This window comes from Stenella coeruleoalba (assembly GCF_951394435.1).
Source record: "Stenella coeruleoalba genome assembly, chromosome: 9".
Taxonomy (NCBI): Eukaryota; Metazoa; Chordata; class Mammalia; order Artiodactyla; family Delphinidae; genus Stenella; species Stenella coeruleoalba.
The window spans coordinates 20469315-20492483 of NC_137155.1; the positions used below are offsets into that span (position 1 = coordinate 20469315).

Consider the following 23169-nt stretch of genomic DNA (forward strand, 5'->3'; position numbering starts at 1 on the left):
AATTTCTGTTTACATATACATTTAGGCTGAACTGATATGTGACTATTTTTGATCTAAAAACCGATGTAATTTCATGTGGTTCAACTAAATATTTCACTAGACAACAAGTCCATCGAGAGCATGGACGGTATTATTCATTTTTATATTTCCAGTGACTAAAATGGAGTTTGACATAAAGTCCATAATATACGCTTCTTGAAAGTAAGGAAAGGCTTACACATATACCTTCCACTTTCAGATTTTCCTTTTCAAGAATGGGTAAATATTGACTTGATCCTTCCTATAAAATAAACCATTGGTTTAAGCTTCATTGGCTTTATTTGGTTCAATAGTATTTTAAATTACTTTCCCTTGCTTTTGCATCTGTGTGTGTGGTAAAATCTCTTCAAAAGAGACACTTGTTTTTTAAAAACAGAGAAGAAGCAGGAAGAAGCTATGTAAGTATCGTTTTGTAATCAATATAAATATATTTTAGAATTTTACTGTTTTACTTTCAAAATATTTTTATGCTTTTGAACAAAAAATACAAGTAATCATAAGGAATATAAACAGGAGAGCTAAATAAAGAGATTATTGTATAAAATGAATGCTATTTTAAATTCCAACAATATTTTAGAGAGCTAATGTAAATCTAATTTTAGAATTTCAAATTTTTCCTGATTTTATTCAGTTTGTAGAAAAGCTGTGATAACTGAGATAGCATTTAAGTATTACACAGAGAGTTAAAAAGCATGACCTGCAGAAGTATTCAGCTAGAGTTAGGAAGCAATACTTGGTGAAGCCTGCGAGAAATCAGAAGGAAGTGAAACACAGTTACATGAACATTTTCCACTCTTCCTCATTAAGCCCTTAAATTAACAAAATGCATGCACTGAGTCTTCAGCATGCCAAGGCAGTCATGAGCAACACCTTTCACAATCTGGTTCTTGTCTATTTTAGAGACTCCTCTCGTTTTACGGCATTTCATGCCCCGTATACTTGAACTACAATGAACTTCTCACAGAGAAAACCACATTAAATATGTCATTATTACATATCTTTTTCTAACTGCTCTTTCCTCAGCCTCAAAAATCGTTTTCCATCTTTTTGCCTTCTAATTGTTAAAAAGTCAGCTCAAATATCATCTTCTCTGGGATTTTCTTCCCCATTTCTCCAGCTAGTGTTGTTGACCTGCCTTTTGCATCTTCACTGTACATAGTTCATGCCACCACTGCATTATTTTAACCGTAGTGCTATAATTCACCTGTTGACATCTATCTTCTCAATTATATTATCACACAGTGCTGGGTACACCACAGATACTCAATGCCGTTTGTTATACAAATAAATCAGTAAGAAATGAAATGACAGTCTTGAAAAACAAAGCACTAATGAAAAGCTTATTTGGAAACAGAAATTGTGACTACAGAGTAGTCTGTTCCACGAGGACAGAGACCATGTCTGCCTTGTCTACTGCTATATTCTTAGCACTTAGTCTACTGCCTGGCAGCATGTGGATGCTTTGTAAGTATTTACCTGAGAGCTTGTTTGGAGGTTCTAGCAGGGGAGCACAGCTACTCCTATACCCTTGACCTAAGAATGGTCCACCTCTACTGAGGACGGTTGTCCTCTTCGACCGAGCGCACAGCTTTGGGAGGGACACACATGGAGTAGTGAGGGAGGGGATACCTTCCTAGCCAGCCAGATTGGCCAGATCAACCCTGGTGATTAATGGGGTGACAGATGTTGCAGCCAGATCACCCTCACATCCTATAAATATTTACTAACTAAATACTTAATGTATATGGAAAATAAGAAAAAGCAGACTACATATTAATTGAAGATAAACTGAAGAAGGGCATCCATAAAGAGGTAATAAGAGAAGCACCTCTAGCATAAGAGGTAGTATATCAAGGAATACAGAAACTGTAGAAAACAATAAGATCATTGATTAGCAAAAAATTTTTTTAAAAATTACTAAACATATTATAAACATGGAAGAATACTGAGGGGGAGAGGCAAATATAAGTTCATGTAAATATGATTTATGTTTTCAGTTAGTCAGAGTGGTCATAGACATTAGCCTGACCACAGAAATAAAAATAACAACGTCCTTCACATCTGCAAAAGATTCTGTATCATTTGCCACTAGGCATTTGTGTTTTCCTGTTTAATACCTCTACCTGGGGCATCAAAAGTGGTATTTAATCTCCAAATGGAGTTAATTATTCATTTACAAGCATACCACGTTATGACTGCATACCTGTAATTTATATTGGTGCTGCATCATTTTAGGCTTGCTTTCCTATAATACACTGAAGCACTTAACTTGGTATCATCATCAAACAATATTTAAGAGGACCTGTGTGCCTCTAATACCTATGCCCATGTACTTACAGTTCACTATGAAGAAGCTGAAATCTCTAAATGTCCATTCCACTCACACTATTTTTTTTTTTTTTTTTGGCCGCGCCACACAGCATGTGGGATCTTAGTACCCTGACCAGGGATGGAACCCATGCCCCCTGCATTAGAAGTGCGGAGTCTTAACCACTGGACCACCAGGGAAGTCCCTATACCACTCACACTTTTGACCTAGATTAAGGTGATGGTCAAGGTACACTGGCAGTATTTGTAAACTCAGATGGCAAGATTAAGACTTCAGGGCAAACTCCACCCAAGGTTATAAGAATTCTACACATAGAAAGCTTACCCTCTTTGCTTGGCACTTGAACTTGCCCATCTGTGCTGGCAAGGTTGGATGTGGCAACCCTTGACCCCAGGTTTCATGCCGTGGTAGTCAAGGTTTCCAGATACCTGATTTATACCTCCTTTTTCTGTCCTCTTTCACTAACAGATGTAAAGCTCCCAGTGAATTTATTCTAGAATTTAGTATTTTCTACTCATTGAAATCAAACATAGGGATAAAATGGGGCAAAGACTAGGATTAAAATCCTAAAAATAGAAATTACAATGTAAATAGACTTAATCAGAGCTTGGCTTGGATTTAAAAGTTAACTTCAAAAGTGGGTATTTATTTGATGGTTTTTTAGTTTAGCTGTTTTAGTTATACATCTGTTTTTCAATCTAATGGTACACAGAAGTAGTCGTTCATCCAAGGAGAATCAAGAAAAGCCAGCACTTGCACCTGAGGCAAGATACATGTTACTTCATGGCTCTGTTCATTAATTATTCAGACAAGCTTTTCAAATTAGAATCTGTGAAACCAAAAAATTGAAATGATAACTTTGTGACAGTCGTAGTTTTGTAATTTCCTGGCTCTACTGACAAGTGCAGCATTTGCACAAAATTGTTTTTCTGTGGGTCATCCCTTCTGGGAATCTGTTAGACCGGCTTCAGGATATTCAGGTTACCCAGACTTTGTCTGGGCAACTGAACTGTAAAGTGTCTTGAGAAGTTCAAGCCACTGCTTATATAGGTCTGTCTGTCCTTACCCTCTCCCACTCTCACTCCTTCCCCTAAAAATACTCTTGGTCTAGTATGAGATAAAAGCACTTGTGTCTACCAGCACCCTAAGAAACACTGCATCTTTTCTGAATGTGTATTTTTGAAACATAATTTAATTAACTGAAATTTCTAAAAAGGCATGATCAATGTTTAGATTTAAAATTTTGACACTTTAGACTTCTGCTTCCTCTTGCAAGATAGGCTACATTAGAAAATTAGTTTAGTGTCAGGATGAACATGGAATTCCAGTTCATTTGTGAAAAGTTCCTTGTAAGGCTTTTCAAAGCATAGGATGAGGTAAAATGTCCACAAACATGAGGCTTACACAAGGCACTCAGTAAACATTATCCCCCTACCCACAGTGATGGTCTGCAAATGTGGCTGAAACAATGAAGCAGAGAACAGTTATTCTGGAGGTGAAGTTTTCCTGTTCAAGAACAAAGTAAAGTATAAGCAGCAAAGGAAATTCACAAATTGGGTACAGGGCTGGGTTTTCAATCTAGAAATTCTATGAATTTATAATCTTTCTTTACACCCTTTGCCACACTTAGGTTTCAAAGTCATAATATATACTTTGCCCTCTACCCACCAATTCTTAGCTAAAATAGTTCCCTCTTTCCAGAAAACTGACTAGTACCATAAAACTTAGGCTTGTCTTTTTAGAGATTTACAACACTGAGTAAGGCTCCTGTCATACATTTTACGGGCTTCCTATCCCTTTCTTAAAAATAAGTATCAAAGGATTTCCCTGGTGGCACAGTGGGTAAGACTCCATGCTCTCAATGCAGGGGCCCCGGGTTCAATCCCTGGTCAGGGAACTAGATGCCACATGCATGCAGCAACTAAGGAGCCCTCAAGCCGCAACTAAGGAGCCCACCTGCCACAACTAAGACCCAGCACAACCAAATAAATAAATAAGTATCAAAATGATCTGATGTCCTTCCATACAAAAATTCTGGCAGCAAAATTAACCTGCCAAGAGATGTTACAGATGGTTTCTATTTACTCTGTTTGATCCCTTTTATTCTTTCTGCCTTCTTCCTGCTCTGTGGTGGCTGCTGACTCTCCAACGAAGCCTTTAAGCAGCAGCCATTGCCTCACCTACAATTTTCAACTTGCCCCAAACTTGAGTACATATGCGAACTGGAAAGACTGTGATTGAGCAAGCAGTTAAGTCATATTTGTTGTAAAATATCAGTGGTTAAGAGGTGAGAGTTCAACTCACCTGCATTGTTGAATTAGAAAAATACAGGCTGAAAGTTTCACATCTTGATAGTTAAGGCCCTTCCTTTTCCCCCTTACCCAAGTTCCAGGCAGGAGAGAAAGGGGGAAGGGCAAAGGGGTTAAGTGCCCCCTCCCACCCTGAAAGTAGCTGTCCTGAAAGCCTCACCCAGACTTCCATGACATCACTGCCATCCCTAGGAATGAGGGAGGTTGGGCAGTCTACATTTTTGTTTGTTTGTATTTTTTTACCTAGGCACGTTGCACCTGAATGAAATAAAGTTCAGGTAGTAGGAAGAAGGGGGAAAACAGATACTAGACATCTCTGCCACAGACATACTGAGTTTGAGGTGCTTTTGATATATCTGTGGAAGATGCTGAGTGGTTAGGTCACAAACACAGAGGACCAGCCAGGTTAACAGATATACGCTGGGGAACTGTCACTATAAAAACAATTTACTGACATTATGGGCATTTTTGAGATTGGCCAAGAAAAGGAATAATGTGAGGGAAAAAATGCCCTTAAATTGAAACTTGAGAGTCTCCAGAGGAGGAGCCTATAAAATATTGTGAGAAGGAGCTGATATGATGAGTCTGAAATGTTTTTGAGATACTCAAGTGAACTAATAGTTGCACTTGAATTTGAATGATAATTTTCTCCTGGTGTCCCCACATCCATCCTTTATTTATTAAAAATTTTTATCTTGGATACTATATGGCTAAACAAATGCTATTTGGGTACTTTAACTTTTCCTTGTAACCTGATCTCATAATAATTAATTGCCTTTTAATTAATTAATTAATTAATTAATTTGGCTGCCCCGGGTCTTCGTTGCAGTATGCGAGACCTAGTTCCCTGACCAGGGATCGAACCCGGGCCCTCTGCACTGAGGATGCGGAGTCTTAACCGCTGGACCACCAGGGAAGTCCCGCCTTTTATTTTTTTAACCAGAGTTACTTTAATTATTTCTGTATGCAACACCTCTACTTACAACACAGAGCATATCTCAACTCTGGGACCTCAAATAGGTTGTTTTTTACCTCATAAATTTAAGAATGATTATAACCAGGGTGAGGGAAAAGATTTACATAATCATCACAGAGCCCAATGTTGGTGGATGCCAGAGAAATTAATGGTGAATCTATGGTTCAGTGGGTTCTTTTGTCATATATGTATACATGGATTCAAACTTGAGAGGGATCTTATCTGTCAGCAGAAAGGGCAAAAATATAATGTTATGCACGTTAATAAGTTTCCTTTTCTATAGTTAATTCCAATCGTTCTTTTAACAGGTTAGGTGTGGATGGATGCAATGCTGGTCAATAGGTTTTTTACTTCAACAGTAAAACAGAAGGTTTTCAGATGAATACAAAGAAACTGGTCCTAGACATTATGTTTTGTTCCAGTTTGATACAGTTCTTTTTGAAGTTTATTCAGAGTTGCTTAACTCCAAGATTCTGAAGACAGCTATGGAAGAATCAAAATTGACCCTCTTACCCCTGTTACTACTCTGTTATCTAAATAGACCTTTCTTCCTACAGGACAAGATTATGTCAGTGTTTTTCTTACAGCCCTGACCATCCCTGTATGAGGGGGACACCCATAAAATCTCATGCGATAAACCTGGCATTGTTTCACTATTCAGATCTGCAGCTAGAGCTATTCTGCTCTTTTGGAAAGGAGTTATAGAAATGTATTCTGAGTTGTATGAATTTTCAATGCATCACTGTACTAATATCAATACATTAAGAAAGAGTAAAACTAATAAACTAAGAAACAGTCACTATGACTGAAATGCATATGTAGGTATAACTAGATTCATCAGAAAGCTAAAATTTTGACTTTTTTTTTGGCTGTACCATGTGGCATGTGGGATCTTAGTTACCTGACCAGGGATTGAACCCGCACCCCGTGCAGTGCAGGCATGGGGTCTTAACCACTGGACTGCCAGGGAAGTCCATTGATTTTTTTGTGGATATACTACTGCATCACTATAGAACTATTCTATTAGTTTCTGGTGAAAAACATCTAAATTAGTTAATCAAAATTCAGGCTGAGTCATTAATTGATTTATCCATTCAATAACCATTTGGTGGGTGTCTAATGTATACAAGGCATTTGCTAGATTCAAGAGATACAGTGGTGAGTAAGAGTGAATAAGAAAGATGTGGTCCCTGTGCCCATGGAGCTTACTATTTACTGAGGGAGACAAATGATAAAGAGTAAGGAAATAATTGTAAAATAATTATAAACTGTGATAGGTGCTCTGAAAGAAAGAGAATGCTGTGACCAAGAATAATGAAAAGAGGAAGGCCTGTAATGACATCTGAAAGAAGAGTTAGAGGTGGGAGGGAAGAAGTGTTCCAGGCAGGGAACTAGCCTGGGCCAAGGGTCTTAGGCAGGACTGGGCATGAGCAAGGAACAGAGAGAAAGCCATGTGACTGATGCAGCAGGAGCAAAGGGGAGTGTGGAAGAGATGTTCTTTCCATTTTTCCACATGATATAAAGGTAGAAATCAAAGGTAGAAATCAAAATCCTAGAGCAAGAGTCAGCAAACTATATATTGCAGTCCAAATCTAGCCTGCCTATTTTTATAGTTTTACTGGAACACAGCCATGCCCACTCATTAATATATTGTCTATGGCTGCTTTTGTGCTACAAGCAGTAGTTGCTAGAGAGACATGTGGTCTGCAAAGCCTAAAATATTTACTATCTGGCTCTTTACAGAACAAGTTTGCTGGCTCCTGTTAAGTGTGGACTAAATTAGAACTGACAACATGAAAGTTGAAAAGATCAGGCTTTCCTAAGGCATAGAATCACCCTTTATAACTGGTCAATGTTGATTCACAAAAGAAAGACACATAAAGATGTGCAGGTCAGTGTGATAGAGTAGGACTTTGAGATTTCCATGCCAGAAGGGTAGAAGGGATGTCTTTAAGGTTAATACAGGGTTTCATAAAGCAGAGGGGGGACTTCCCTGGTGGTGCAGTGGTTAAGAATCCGCCTGCCAGTGCAGGGGACACGGGTTCAAGCCCTGGTCCGGGAAGATCCCACATGCTGCAGAGTAACTAAGCCCGTGCGCCACAACTACTGAGCCCACGCTCTAGGGCCCGCAAGTCACAACTCCTGAGCCCGTGTGCCGCAACTACTGAAGTCTGCGCGCCTAGAGCCCATGCTCTGCAACAAAAGAAGCCACCGCAATGAGAAGCCCACGCACGGCAAGGAAGAGTAGCCCCCGCTCACCGCAACTAGAGAAAGACCGTGTGCAGCAATGCAGACTCGACACAGCCATAAATAAATAAATTAAAAAAAAAAAAAAAAAAAGCTCAGGGTGTCAGGAACCTGGACAAGGCCAGAGGATAGTATACTGCAGAGCAAAAATCAGTTAGGCTCAGGAATACTGGAGGACATTATACACAGAGAAAACCAGATTCTAGGAGGACAGCTCTAAACACTGCTAACACACATTTATCGTGGCTACGAGTTCACATATATTTGCTTAGTATCTGTCTATTCTAGCAATTGACAAAGGAAGGGCCCTGAGTTAACAAACAAACAAAACTCTCAAAGGCTACCTTATCTGAAGTTAAGTCACTTTTTTCTAGATCAGAAGTCAGACTGGGTTACATGACCCACAGATATGTTGTGTCTGGCTTGCACAGGTTCTTAGGAAACCTCACATTAAAAAAATCTAGATATTTAGCAAGTAGGCCTGCTTCATTTCCATATAGGAACAATCAGCAATGTACCTTGTAGATAAGGCATATAATTCCCAGTTTCCACAGTCCTCACCACTTCCTATTATATTATAGTCAACCTGCCTTATTATTTTTTTAACCTATCAAGACCATTTGATTGTAACCTCTGATCCTCATCTTACCATAAAGATCAAAACTGCTCTTTATATACTTCTTTTCAACATTTGTTTTCTAACCATGTCCCAGATACTATGCATACAAATATAAATAATGCATCATCCCTGCTCTTACAGAGGCTCTCAGGCTAGAAGCAGAGAACACTGAGTTAAATGCTCCTAGGCAGAATGATGATGGCACAAAGGAACGATCAACTCTGATTTGGCAGGTCAGGAAGCACAGTACTAGGGAGATGCTTGAACCCAATCTTGGAGGGGTATGACAGGCAGAATGCACAGAGCGACAAAGAATGCCACTCTTTTGGCAATTATACATAGTTCAGAATAGATGAAACAGAGGAAAGCTGTAGGAGAGTGACAGAGAAAGGAGTGCTGGGGTTATATCAAGAATGGCTTGGGCTCCCCTGGTGGCACAGTGGTTGAGAGTCCGCCTGCCAATGTAGGGGACACGGGTTCGTGCCCCGGTCCAGGAAGATCCCACATGCCACGGAGCGGCTGGGCCCGTGAGCCATGGCCGCTGAGACTGCGCGTCCGGAGCCTGTGCTCCGCAATGGGAGAGGCCACAACAGTGAGAGGCCCGCGTACCGCAAAAAAAAAAAAAAAAGAATGGCTTGTATTTACACTGGAAAGTGTGACTTTTATCCCATATGCCAAAGGGAATTAGTGAAGAGACTGAGGCATAATCAGGTTAATATTTTAGAAATATAATTTTGGAAGCAGCATGGAGGATAGTTTAGAAGATGGAAGACTTACAGTTAGGAAGGGATCATTGACAAAATCCAAGCTGGCTTGAGGCCTGAAGGCAAGAGGCAGCAGTGGGAATGGAGAAGAGAAACTGGCTAGAGACAGTGACTGACTTAACGCAGAGGGTGAGAGAAAAAAAGAAGACAAAGAAGAGTCCCAGGCTTGTAGCTTGAATGTTAACGTGGATAAAAAATGCAGGAGAATGACACATGGGAGGATGAGAATGGATGATATAAAATCTGAGGTGTAAGTGGCTACAAAAGGGGCAACATACATTTAGCATCTGGATAAGAGTCAGGAATCGGGCAGAAGGTCAAGGCAGGAGAGAAAGACTTGGGAATTGACAGCATTTCTAATAAATCAGAAGACACTGCGATGCGTAATATCACATAGAGGTATTTAGAGTCAGATAAAGAGCAATGACATAACCGTAAGAATCCCCAACTCCCCAATAAAAATTAATTAAAATAGCATATGAGAGAGAGAGAAAAAAAAAGTACAGTCTGTGTCCTCAGAGGGCAGCCAGGTGTCAGACAAGAAGATGGAGAACCAGGGTACAGGGTAGTATGTTTTCAATAGAGCTGTTAGCTGTTAGAGGAGGAATGAAAAGAGGTGGGAGAGATAATAAGTGAGTAAACAACAAGTGAAAAGAAATGAGGACAAGAAGAAAAGGAACCAGCAAGTTAGGAATCTAGTCTTGACAGGGAGAGAAATCTTCTCCAAGGAAGTGAGGCTTAGCTTGAGCTGAGATCCAAAGGATGTGATGTCTCATAGGTACCTCATGTTCATCAGGTCCAAGATCAAAGAGCATCCCAAACTTGTCACTCTTCCAGTGTCTCCTAGCTCAGTGAATGGTCCCACTGTCCATCAAGTCACGCAGGTTAGAAATGTAGGAGGTATTAATGACATCTGCCTCCCTTATGCCCATTATCCAAATCATCACATAAGCATCAGGTAAAGAGAAAAGCAGTTGGGTAGAGGAAACAACATATATAATATTCCTAAATTGTAAGACAGTATGGTGCATTCTGGAAATTGAAGACCTTTTACTTTGAGATAGAAGAGGAAGGGGCTAGATCATGATGGGTTTTGTTGGTCAGTTAAGGATTTTGTTCTTTATCCTAAGAGAAATGGAAGCCTTTGATGGGTCTGAAGCAAGGAAAAGTGACAAGATCAGATTTATCTTTGAAAAGTGCATTCTGGGTAGAATGGTAGGCAGACTGGAGAAAACTGGAGTATAAGAAGACCAGAAAAAAGGCTACTGTTGTCATCCAGGTGAGAGGGGTGGTACTTGGAATAGGGTACCAACAATGGCCATGGAGAGAAGTGGATGGTTTTAGTGGTAGTAGAGATTAAGCCAGTAGGAATTGGTGACAGTAGTGGGAATTCTCTCCTAGTTTAACGTTGTTAGGAATGACCTAGTTGTAAGGGAATGGCTGATTACATGGGAGAAAAGACAGATAATTGAGCATGTTTTGTAACAGTACTGCCCTTAGACCTGAGTGAGTACCCTCCTCCTGCTGCAAAGGACAAGGAGTCCATGAGGTCAAGGGGCCATGTCTGTCCCTTGAGCCTGCACTCCTCTTTCAGAGTGGCTAGATCTGAGGGCAGATGGAGCAGCTGATTACACATCACTATTTGCAGGGGGTTCAAGATGTGGACATAGCTTGGACATGCTGGGTGAGGTGGGTGAAGAAGTTGGGAATGGGAAGAGAACAGGGTCAGTCTGAGGACTCCAGAAGTCCAAGAATTCTAAATTTAAACCTGGCTTTCCAGATCATTATTTAAGTAGATTTGCCAAGGTAGGAGAGTAGAATATATTTTTAATAATAGTTTGTTATCTTGATTTATAACTTAAATATTTAGACACATGGTCTGTGAACCTCCATAACCACACTCTTGCTCAGGCTCTATAAATTTAGGGTCTGCCTTGATAAGAGTGTATAAAAGAATATAGTGCAATTAGTAACGAATTCAGGTGAGAGTCCACTTTAGCTGGGCCCTTAAGAAGTCAGATTTTCCAGACTTCTGCAGGGAAGATAAGGGTATAAATGGTGCAAATTTACAGGCACTATATTATGTATATAAGAGACACTCTCATATCTGGAGGGCCAACAATTAAGCAGTTATTTTAATTGTAATAATTTCAGTGTGATTTTGAAAAGCTTCTTAAATACAGCCGAAGTTTAGGGCGCAGAAGGGATCTTAGTAATCATGTAATCAAATATACTCACTTAATAAATGAAACAGAAGTTCAGACAGATAAAGAACACCCTGACTGAGGTCACAAAGCTAGTCAGTAGCAGATGATTTCCAGCTCCATAATCTCTGTCCACACTTTTCAATAAGACATCTACTGTCAGTCAATTCCAAATACACAGCTTACACTTGCTTTCATTGCTATGCATTAAAGTACAGTGAATAGTTTTCATTACTTTAAAAATTTGATGCACCTCAAAAAAAGTCTATAAACCAATATTAAATTTTGACTCCAAAATATTATTAAAACCAATCCCCTTTACCCCTCAAAAGTGAAAACAAAATAAAGAATTCCAACTTCATGAGGTCACGAGAACTGGTAATTCTGGAAAGTTACTTTTAATTGTTTTCCACAAAGTTACAGGCAGCTTAGGGCACCTTTTGGGACTCAAAATATCCTCTGACTGGTCATCTCCTCATTTGACTATTATTTTTACATCTGTTCCTTTGACTTCTTGGTCTCATGTAAGACCTTAGAGTAAAATTATAATCGTACTCTTCACTTGGTTGCAATTACTGTAACCCATCTTCTCAAATTCCTTATCTTCTAAGGTACAATTCACAGCACGCGCTTACAAAACATCTAACACTCAGACTGCTAACTAAACGCTAAAATACACACTTAAAAAAAAAACTTGCTTTTCAAACATCTATAAATATCGCTAGTGAATTTTTCTTAGCGAATCTGAGTTATAATAAGGATAATAAAATTAAAAGCTTTAACGGTCTAATCACAAGCGCTTGAAAAAAAAAATTCTCCAGGAGAGTCTTACCTTCAGGCTCGGTAGTAATCCGAAAGTTCTAGGTGTGCAGAAGTTACCTCCCTCAAAGCATTAGAGATGACGATCTTAGCAAAAGAGTAACACATCTTGTCAGGACACCAAGTGACTTTTAGCTCCTCCCATCAATCGACTACTGCCTAACAGAAGGAAGGATTTAATTTCCGGCAAAATTTTCTCCTCGGAGCTGAGAATCTGCGAAATTCGGCTTTCTGAGCGGGAAAAGGCAGGGGAGGGACCAAAAGGACCCCCCAGAGAAAAAGGAAGGGACAGTGGTATAAGACAAAGTCGACGAGGCAGAGACGAGCGCGGGGCCGGGGCAGACTTTGGGGTCTGGAGATGGGGTTCTCTCAGACACTCACTGGGCACCCGCGTTCACGCTGACGACAACTGGACGACCCTCCCCTCACAGCTTGCTCCGCCATTAGCCGCGCCCCGCGGCCCTGTGACCTCCAAAACTGGTACGCTTGGCGATTCCCCCCACAACTTCGGCTCCAGACTCGCGCTTTTGATTGGTTCTTAAGATATCCCTCAGCGTGGCTCGCCCAATGGAGGGCCCGGCCGCTCCGCCCCTTCCCTGCCCCCTGAGGAGAGCCCGCCCCTGCCCCGCGCCTGGGAGCGGAGGAGAGTAAATACAACAGGAGCGCAAAATGGCGGAACCGCCGAGCCTAGTGCACTGCGCCCCGGCCGCCGTCTCGGAGAAAGAACCGTTTTCCAAGCTGCAGCCCCCCTCCCGGGACCCGCCGGGTCCTCTGTCTGCCAAGAAGATCCGGACTGAGGAGAAGAAGACGCCGCGGAGACTGAACGGAGAAGGAGGCAGCGGCGGCAACAGCAGGCAGCTGCAGTCTTCCGCGGCACCTTCGCCTCGGAGCTATGGCAGCCCTGGGTCTTGGAGCTTCGCCGCTCTGTCTGCTGCCCCCTCCCCGTCCTCTGCTCGGAGCAATTTCTCTTTCTCCGCTGGCACGGCCGTCCCCTCCTCAGCCTCTGCTTCCTCGTCCCAGCCGGTGCCGCGCAAACTGCTGGTCCCTCCTACGCTGCTGCACGCTCAGCCTCACCATCTCCTGCTGCCGGCCGCCGCCTCCTCAGCCAACGCCAAGCCGCGCAGACCCAAGGAGAAGCGAGAGAAGGAAAGGAGGAGGCACGGCCTCGGCGGGGCAGGCGAGGCCGGCGGGGCAGCCCGCGAGGAGAATGGGGAGATGAAGCCGCTGCCGAGAGGTGGGTGCCGGCGCCGGGTGGGGGGAAGGGAGGGCGCCCCGGGTCCTCGCCACGCGCTCGCGCCCGCGGGGCCCAGGCAGGGGGAGCGCGGGGGCCGCTTGCGCCAGCCTGGAGGGGGCGGGAGGCGTCCGGTTCTCCCTCGGAGATTTTGCGGTCCCCATGGGGACAGGAAATGGAGCCTGTAATTTCGGTAGCATCGAGGGGGATGGCTGAAATCTATTTTCTGTATCGTTTCTGCCTCGATAATGCGCGGCAGGATTTGTAGAATTCGATGTAGAGGACCCGCTTAGGTGTATTTCGCTACAGAGGGAGATGGGAGGGAATGGGATCGCAAAGGGTTTGGTCCTGTAGAAGATGCTTGATTATTAGACCGTTTAGACGTGATCACGGAATTTGTATTTGTGACACAGGCTCCAACGCCAGAAAATCCTGTCAAAAAGAGGGGTGTGGAGCGCATTGGCGTCAGCTGGAAGCTACCAGAGGCCTGAGCTTTTCATCCCTATTAGGGAAATGAGGTAGTGTGCAGGGCCCGGAGTGTGCTGTTTCATAAGGTACCCTCCCTCCACCCTCCTCTCCGCTCCGTATTCTTAAGTGTTGTGAGTGGTCCTGTTTGAAATACCACCCTTCAGAAAGAATTTTCAGCCATATTCTTTTTTTCCTGCAGCAAATGATAAAATCCAGGAGCATTGACGTTTTTTGGCCAGATCAAGTACTTGCTGCAAAATGTTTTAGCATCAGAGAAAGGCAAATTCTTAAGCGTTCTTTTCAGACACGACTGCGCGGTTTTCTTTTAAAAAGTAGGCTAGTCATATAATTTTCAGGAAGTATTTCTATAAAATAGATGGTCCTACCTATTTAGATGTTTGATACACAGTTTTGACAGTGGTACAACGTGGAGACTGGTTGAAAATTAGATCTTTATGTGATCAAAAGCTTAAAGCACGTAGTGATCTTTATTATAAATGTACATTGATACACAGTATCGTGAAAGTATTTTTGTTTGTTTTAGGAAAAATGAAATGTCAAGCAGTTTTAGCGTTGCTGGTCTAATGGTAGCTTAGATCATGAAAAATTCTCTGTTTGAATTAGAAAGGTATATTTTCGCAATTTTTAAAAATGTTGTGCACGAGTATGTAGCAACAGTGTTACTTTTTTGATATTTTGCCTGTAGCAAAGCTTTGACGTCTAAGCATAGGCATCAGGTACTCTGGCACAAAGTAAAGGATCCCTCAGCTTTGGAGAGTGTTGTTTCCAGGAAAGTGGTTTTGAGGATGGAATTTATACGACTTTTAGGCTGGGATTTTAGGTGATTAGTATTTTAAAGCAATTTTGTTTTAATAATTACATTTAAAATTTGAAGGTGCCTGGAAGTCAGCATTTGCAGCTCAATATCAGTCTTATTTGTGATGTGTGAACAGTGTATTTGCTCTTCTAAGTTCTTTGAATGAGAACGTGAATATGGGTATAACATTGTCGATGTATTGGAATGGCTGAAAATAAATAAGTAAGCATTCTTTAACAATTCTCTGGAGCACATAAATTGCTTTTAAAGTGAAATGACTGTTAAAGAGAAAGTTTTCTAGTCTTTTAAATTACATTTAGAATCCTCCTTTTGAAGGCTACAGCTTACATTATTAAGCCTGAATATAAGCAATGATAGCTTTTATTCCATGATTTATGTAGGTTTTTTGAGTAGTGACTAGATAGTAACACTATGGTAAGATTTTCTTTTCTTTCTTTCTTTTTTTTAATGGAAATGCTGCTATTTTATAGAGGAATAACTAAAAATCAATGAGAAGGATTGCTTTTCAGTGTCTTGGTGATACATTTAATGGTGAAAATCTTTACCTCTTAATTTGGGAAGTACTCATATCCTTCTGAAGTTCAGATTTAACTGAATTGAGGTTCTGTTTTATTCAACTAAGAAATTTTTTAAGCAACAGAAGTATTAAAATAACAAAATTATATACATGCATTTAATATAGATATAATTGCAAATATAAAAGTCCTAATTTGCAATACATTTCTCATTTTTCTGCGTTTTTTGTGAAAGTCTTAGTGAATGGATGACCACGTGTCTGTAGTTTTAAGTATATATCTCTTTTTGGTATTGCTCTAAGTTGGATAGTTGATAGGATAGCACATAGGATAGTTCAGTGACTCCCACAATTATCCCATAGATCATTGATTAACCAATCTTGATCAGAACTGGAAATTAGTTATAAAGACACCAAAGCAAGGAAAATAAATCCTTCTCTCAAAAAACAAACAAAACCCCCCAAACCATCCAAAAGATGCAGCCCCCAAACTCCATTAAGCAATTAAACTCCTGTATTTATTTGTAGTAGTTTTTTTTAAAGTCTTTAGTCAGAACTGCTAAATTTTTACATTGACTACCATTCTAACAAAAGTTATTTGGATTAAATGAAAGTGTGTGTATGAAAGGCAGGGCATTTAGTAAATGTTGAGTCAGAAGCATGATGATTTTTTTTTTAACCCCATAGTAAATAAAAGATGGGTCAATCCAGATAGAGGAAGGATCGTTGACAGTGGATCTGAAAGTTAAGAGTGATGAACAGGAAGGTTATAAAAGCATACCAGTTTATGTCCATTTAGCATAAGGGTTGATGCCTTACAGACCTAAAACCTCTGAGGCCATATAGTCATAGTACTGTAGCCGACTTGCATGACAGCCTGAGTCATCAAGTAAAAGTTAAATTTATTTCTTATAAAAAGAAAAGTGCAAAACATTTTAGATTTTTTAAAATTAGTTTTATTTTTTATTTTATTTTTAAAATTTATTTATTTATTTTTGTCTGCGTTGGGTCTTCATTGTTGCCCACGGGCTCTCTCCAGTTGCGCCAGCGGGGGCTACTCCTCGCTGCTGTGCGCAGGCCTCTTATTATGGTGGCCTCTCTTGTTGCAGAGCACAGGCTCCAGGCGCCTGGGCTTAAGCCCTTGTGGCTCATGGGCTCTAGAGCACAGGCTCAGCAGCTGTGGTGCACGGGCTCAGTTGCTCCACGGCATGTGGGATCCTCCCGGACCAGGGCTCGAACCCGTGTCCCCTGCATTGGCAGACGGACTCCCAACGAGTGAGCCACCGGGGAAGTCCTAGATTTTTAAAACTATGAAATAAAAATTTTGGTGTATAAAGAGGTAAACTACTAAAGAGTTCGCAGCCCATTTTCCTGTAAGATTAAATAAATTATTAACTGGTAAATGTGGAAGGTAAAAGTGAACATGTGCTGAAGGTGTCCAACATTTAGAATTACAACAAACAGGGACTTGTGTGGCGGTCCAGTGGGTAAGATTCCGTGTTCCCAGTTCAGGGGGCCCAGGTTCGATCCCTGGTTGGGGAGCTAGGTCCCACATGCATGCTGCAACTAAGAAGTCCACATGCTGCAACTAGAAGATCCTGTATGCTGCAGTAAGAAGATCCTGTATGCTGCAACTGAGGATGCCACATGCTGCAACGAAGACCCCGTGTGCCACAACTGAGACCCGGCATAGCCAAAATAAATATATACATAAATATTAAAAAAAAGAATTATAGCAAACAATAGAACAAACATATTACTAGATAATAAGCTGCCTTAACTGATTCCAGTAACCAGTAAAACTTGTATAGATCTTCTAATTTTTGTTAGAATTTTTGCTTTGCATTTATTACCTTATTTCCTTAAAATGACCCTGTGAAGTAGCCCAAGACAAAACCAGTGCATTTCACTAAATTTTTGCCTTGAAAGTGTAGTTACAGAATTTAATGAAAATAGAAGCTTTCCTTAGAATTGAATAATTTGAGGTATGTAATTATCAATGATTTTAAAGGGATAGATGTTAAAAGGTTTTTCAAACTAGGCTTTTCCTCCATCTTTCTAATACTGTTATTCTGCAATTTCAGGTTAAATTCACGTTGAGAGTTTTCATCATTCCAACCAAATATTTGTCACTGCTGAGATAGTAGTTTACTATGATTTAGTTTTCCCGTGTAACCTTTTGCTTTTCATGCCTTGTTTTTTCATTTGCTTAGTTTTGTCTTTCTGTATCCTCCAGCAGCTCGGTAAAATGCTTCTCAGTACAATTTTCCACATGGTCAAATCTGTCACATAAACTTACCACTTCCACTTATTCCTGTAGTCATCCCTTCTGTAGCTGTCCTTCCTGCTTTATTCTGGATTGTTTTCTGTTTAGGCCTGCTGCAAAGCTGTTATCTTGGGACATTCTGGGAATTTTTTTCACTTTTGTTGAGTCCCTTTTTTCCTGGATCCCATGCCTTCCTTTTAGTTTATTCCTTCTTTTTGGTTTCTCTACTATTACCGTGAAAGAGTGCATGAGATATTTTGGGGGGGGTTCGTTTTTACCCTCACACTTGACTGTTGTGCTGTTGAGTCACACTTGACTGTTGGAAATCATTTTTCCTTAAAAGTTTGGAGGTGTTCCTTTATTGCTTGGCTTCCAATGTTGATGCTGAGAAATTTGATCTCCAAAAAACTGTCTTCTGTCCTATCTGGGAGAGTTCAACCCTTTCACTGAATTTTAAAATTTCAGGTATCTTTAAAAAAAAAATGTTTTATGAGCTCTTCTCTATTTCTGTATTATAGCATCTTGTTTCTTTTTCATGGGTACAGCATCTTCTGTTATCTCTTCAAGGATATTAATTACAGTTTCTTTGACATTTTCTTCCATGCCTTGCATTGTTTTTGGTTCTTCTTTTTTCTGTTTGTTTTGGTCTCTTTTTGTTGTTGTTGAAGGCTTTCTTCAGATCTGTGTGATCCTCAGCAGTTCCTTCATATTCAAGAGAATGTTGCAAAACTAATTGAAAGCTCACTGGGCATGCATGAGCATAGCTTAGTGACTAATGAACTCCCTTGTTTTTATCTTTATTTTTTCTTCTCTAGGTGGTGGGTAAGAAGGCTTTCAGTTTCTTCAAATAATGGTCCTTCATTTTTCTGTCCGTCTGCATAAGTGGAATAATGGAGAGAGGAGAGGATTGGCAGAAGTAATGAGTATTGATGGCAGAGTTCTAGTGCTGGGTGGAGGAAGAAAGCTACTACAGGTCTCACCAGTTTCTAAATTTTCACTTAGTCTCCTTGTATTCATACCAGCACTCGCTTCTCCCTTTTTCTGTGTGTGTCGCCCCTGAGGCTGGAGCCACCGTGTGATTCAGTTTTGCTGAACACCTCTCATTCCCTTAGGAGTGTGGGGGTGGGAGCGTGGGCGGGGGGTGAAGCAGTGTGGTTCTGTCATCTTGCCTTTCCCAGCACCTCTCATTTCTAAGCCCTTCTGGGGTGCTGCAGAGTAAACAGGGTTCTTTGTCATTATTTCTTTCTATAGGGACTTACCTTAACCTTCTTCCATTTATGCCAGGTCATTTACCATTCCACCGTCAACGTTCTGTCTTTATAAATTATATCTCAGGTTACAGTTACAGTATCTCTTAGTTACATTAAAGGTGGAATTTATGTTTCTAGTTCTTTTTTTCCCTATTGTTGTGGTATGTTTTTCAAGAAGAGATCTTAAATTTTAGCCTTATTTTGATTTGTTCCTATTTGTGGGACACTGGTGAAATCACTTAATCTTTTCGAGCTCATACTCATCTGTTACTATCGGTGTCCACAGCATGGTTGTTAGAATTACATGAGCCTGGTATATGGTAGGCATTTGTAGGGATATTAGTTCCTAACCATTCTTTCCTGTATAACACATTGGACACGTTTAGTTTCACTGAATTCATGGGTATGTATAACCTGTATAGTTTTCCCATTGGTATCCTGGTTTCTGAGAATTTTTGGTATTAGTATGAACCATACTAACTTGCTGAAAGAAGTTTATATGTCAGAGGTTTCCAGTTATTATAGTAAATGTCATTAATTTTTTACCATCCTCAAATGAATTAAAGTTTCAAATTACAGATAAACTACTTAAAATAGGATATTGAAAAGATAATGATATTTTTTCAGTTAGAGTAAAAAGAATTCTGATGAAATAATTGTGGCTTATATAAAATCTTTGTGTGTGTGTGATTAAGGAGAATTAATAATAAATGTACACTCTTACCAACTAAACTAATTTTTTATCACTTTAAACATTTTTATTTCTGAAGGTACATTAAACTTTGTACATTTTTTTTGAATTTTAGATTTAAAATATTTAACTTTTTTTTGAAAATATTTAACTTTTTATCATGAAAAAAATTTAATTAATACAAAAGAAACCAGAACAGTATACTTTTGGTTTTCTCCTTTGAGGATAATGAAAATGTCAGAATTAGTAGATTCTGTCAAGCTTTTTTGAGATGGGCCACAAGCTGATGCAGTGAGTACTTAGGTGCAGTTTGTGCTAGAATATAAGCTTCTTGAGGACAGAAACAACAAAAATAAGAACAAGGGTTAACATTTATAGAACTGTATACTCAGCACTTTATATAAATTTTTATTTAATTTTCACAACTTCTTTAAAGTTTAGTTAGATAGTAGACTTTTGAAAGTGCTTTATGGAAGCTCAGAATAATTTAAATGACTTGCTGAAGGATATGAAATAAGTAGTAAATCTAGGTTTCAGATCTTTAGATAGTTTGACCTCAGAGCTCTCTCTCTAAACTACTGTGCAAACCATGTTAATATTTTTAAAACTCCTTCATCCAGAATTGTACCTTGCATTGTGAGATAGTTTGCCAAGTAAATGAACTGAGCTTTGATGGAAAATTAGGACTTATGTAAATGGAGATGATGGAGACAGGCTTGTTACACAGGAGGGATGGTGTGAGCAAGATTGTAGAGACAGGAGTGTGTCTGGCATGTTCAGTGGTCTGTGAGAAGAACCATTTGGCTGGGATTGATGATTTTGTACAAAGTTGTGAGATAGGACTGCATGGCAGTTGAAAGTCTGCCATAATCTGCTTTCTGTTTGTCTGGATAAGGAGCTCAGACTTCATTCTGTGGGCAACAGCAAGGCACAGTTTTTTAGTAGGGCGATAATATATTCAAACTGGTATTTTAGGAATATTACTTTAGTAGCATTGTTTAGGAGAGATTGGCTGAGAAAATTGTAGAGTCAGGGGTATTGGAGACTACTATAGTAGTGAAATGACGTGATTTTAGTGGTGAAATGATTGGTGCTCCTGGACATGAAAAGGAAGATTTTAAGAGGGATTATATGATAGGGCATCTTGGTTTTCAAATATATAGCAAGAAAGGAGAATTTACATGTTATTTTATGCTTTCAGATGGAGAGAATAAGCATTTTTTGAAAAAATGTGGGTATGCCTGTAAGAGAACTGGTTCAAAAAGATGGATGTGAGTTTGAGATGGAGGAAAGTACCTTATTAAAGTTCTGTTATCAGATGCATGTCAAATTAGTAGTGAGTCCAAGGGTGAGGTTTAAAAATGTTGCTCTGTATGTAGGAGATTCTGTTCAGTTAACATGTGTGCTTCAGTGTGTGTATGTGGAGGGCTTTTTCTGTGAGGAGCAAATAATCTCAGATCATTAATTCTTAGGTAACCAGCTGTTCACAGTCTTCAAAAGGTCTCTAAAAACCCCAAGATTAGGCATGGTCCCTTAACCTTCACTCCACTCAACAGTTTGACAGTTTACATTCCATTTGTCCTTCCCCTTTTAGCATCCCCTGCCATTTTCCTTATCTCTGCTGCAGCTATTTTAGCATTTGGTTTAGTTTGGGGCCCTTTTACAGTAGTAGACTCTCTGGCTTTGCTAATGACCCTGTTAGTTTTCTTATGTCTGTTGTTAGCACTCCTCAAATCTTAGCTTAGTCCAGAGGTTTAGATCTGTGTATTCAGTTGCCTCCTTGACATGACCACTATTAGGTGGTCCATAGAACTGTAAGAGTAATATGTTCACAACTCATTGTCTCCCTTACACAAATTTGTCTTTCTATGTATGCTCCTTACCTCAGTGCTCAAGTTTGAATACTGAATTCTCCACTTTAACTTTATCACACCTGTAGCCAGATCTTTTCGCTTCTAGCCACTGTCTTTCCCATCTATCTACTTTTATGCCTTCCTTTCTTTTAGTATTAGTTGAAAGCTAATTATCTCTAGCCTAATTATCTCTAACCTCAGTTATTGTATAACTGCTTCCTTATTGGGCTCTCTACTTCACATCTATGATCTTTCATTTCATTTTTCATTCTACAGCCTAAGTGATAACTAGAGATCTAAATGCCTATTTGATGTCACTTTTCTGTTTATGAGATGATGTTCAAATTCCTTAAAATGTCCCCTAAGGTTCTGGATGATCATATCCTCGTTTAGCTCTTCAGCTTCTCCTCAGTGCTCCTTGCTGCCTAGAACTTTCTGCATCCATTATCCTTCCATCTCTAGTTCCACACTTCTACTCCACTGAACTTACTCATCTTTTAGGACTGAACTTGAAAGGGAGGCCTTTGCTACTCCCTGGACTAGATTAGGTCTCCTTGCTGTCTCTTCCCATATCACTTTGCCATATCCTGACTTTCTTCACTTCATTTTTTTTTTAAATTTTTATTGGGGTATAGTTGATTTACAATGTTGTGTTAGTTTCAAGTGTACAGCAAAGCAAATCTATTATATATATATCCACTCTTTTTTAGATTTTTTTCCATATATGCCATTACAGACAATTGAGTAGAGTTCCCTGTACTATATAGTAGGTCCTCATTAGTTATCTATTTTATATATACTAGTGTGTATATGTCAGTCCCAATCTTCCAATTTATCCCCCCCACTTACCTCCTGGTAACCGTAAGTTTATTTTCTACATCTGTAACTCTGTTTCTGTTTTGTAGATAAGTTCATTTATAGCCTTTTTTAGATTCCACATATAAGCAATATCATATGATATCTGTCTCTGACTTCCTTCACTTAGTATGATGATCTCTAGGTCCATCCATGTTGCTGCAAATGGCATTATTTCATTCTTTTTCATGGCTGAATAATATTCCATTGTATATGTGTACCACATCTTCTTCACCCATTCCTCTGTTGATGGACATTTAGGTTGCTTCCATGTCCTGGCTACTGTAAATAGCACTGCAGAGAACAATGGGGTGCGTGTATCTTTTCGAATTATGGTTTTCTCCAGGTACATGCCCAGGAGTGGGATTGCTGGATCATATGGTAGCTCTATTTTTAGTTTTTTAAGGAACCTCCATATTCTCCATAGTGGTTGTATCAATTTACATTCCCACCGACAGTGTAGGAGGGTTCTCTTTTCTCCATACCCTCTCCAGCATTTATTATTTGTAGACTTTTAAATGATGGCCATTCTGACTGGTGTGAGGTGATACCTCATTGTAGTTTTGAGTTGCATTTCTCTAATAATTAGTGATGTTGAGCATCTTTTCATGTGCTTTTTAACCATCTGTATGTCGTCTTTGGAGAAATGTCTATTTAGATCCTCTGCCCTTTTTTTTTTTTTTTTTTGGCTGTATGCGGGCCTCTCACTGCTGTGGCCTCCCCCGCTGCGGAGCACAGGCCCCAGACGCGCAGGCTCAGCGGCCATGGCTCACGGGCCCAGCCGCTCCGCGGCACGTGGGATCTTCCCGGACCGGGGCACGAACCCGCGTCCCCTGCATCGGCAGGCGGACTCCCAACAACTGCGCCACCAGGGAAGCCCCTCTGCCCATTTTTTGA

The 23169-nt window shown here is 40.1% G+C and overlaps 1 protein-coding gene and 1 long non-coding RNA gene across 3 annotated transcripts in view; one reads left to right on the forward strand and one right to left on the reverse strand.

Annotated features, from left to right (window-relative positions):
- LOC307192027 overlaps positions 1-12791 on the reverse strand; it is an 88285-nt gene extending 75494 nt beyond the window's left edge. The window contains exons 1-2 of one of the 2 annotated variants that reach the window (XR_013829920.1): positions 12688-12769; positions 12320-12465 (exon numbers count right to left, since the gene is read on the reverse strand). This is a non-coding gene — a long non-coding RNA (uncharacterized lncRNA). Of the gene's footprint in view, positions 1-12319 lie in introns of both variants that reach the window. The other variant, XR_013829919.1, reaches the window with a different exon arrangement.
- A 167-nt stretch (positions 12792-12958) lies between these two features.
- The window catches only part of RSBN1L (round spermatid basic protein 1 like), a 63800-nt gene continuing 53589 nt past the window's right edge, over positions 12959-23169 (forward strand). Inside the window, exon 1 of the mRNA XM_079931364.1 lies at positions 12959-13540. Within this exon, the coding sequence (XP_079787490.1) occupies positions 12976-13540 (565 nt within the window). The 5' untranslated portion in view covers positions 12959-12975. The remainder of the gene's footprint in view (positions 13541-23169) is intronic.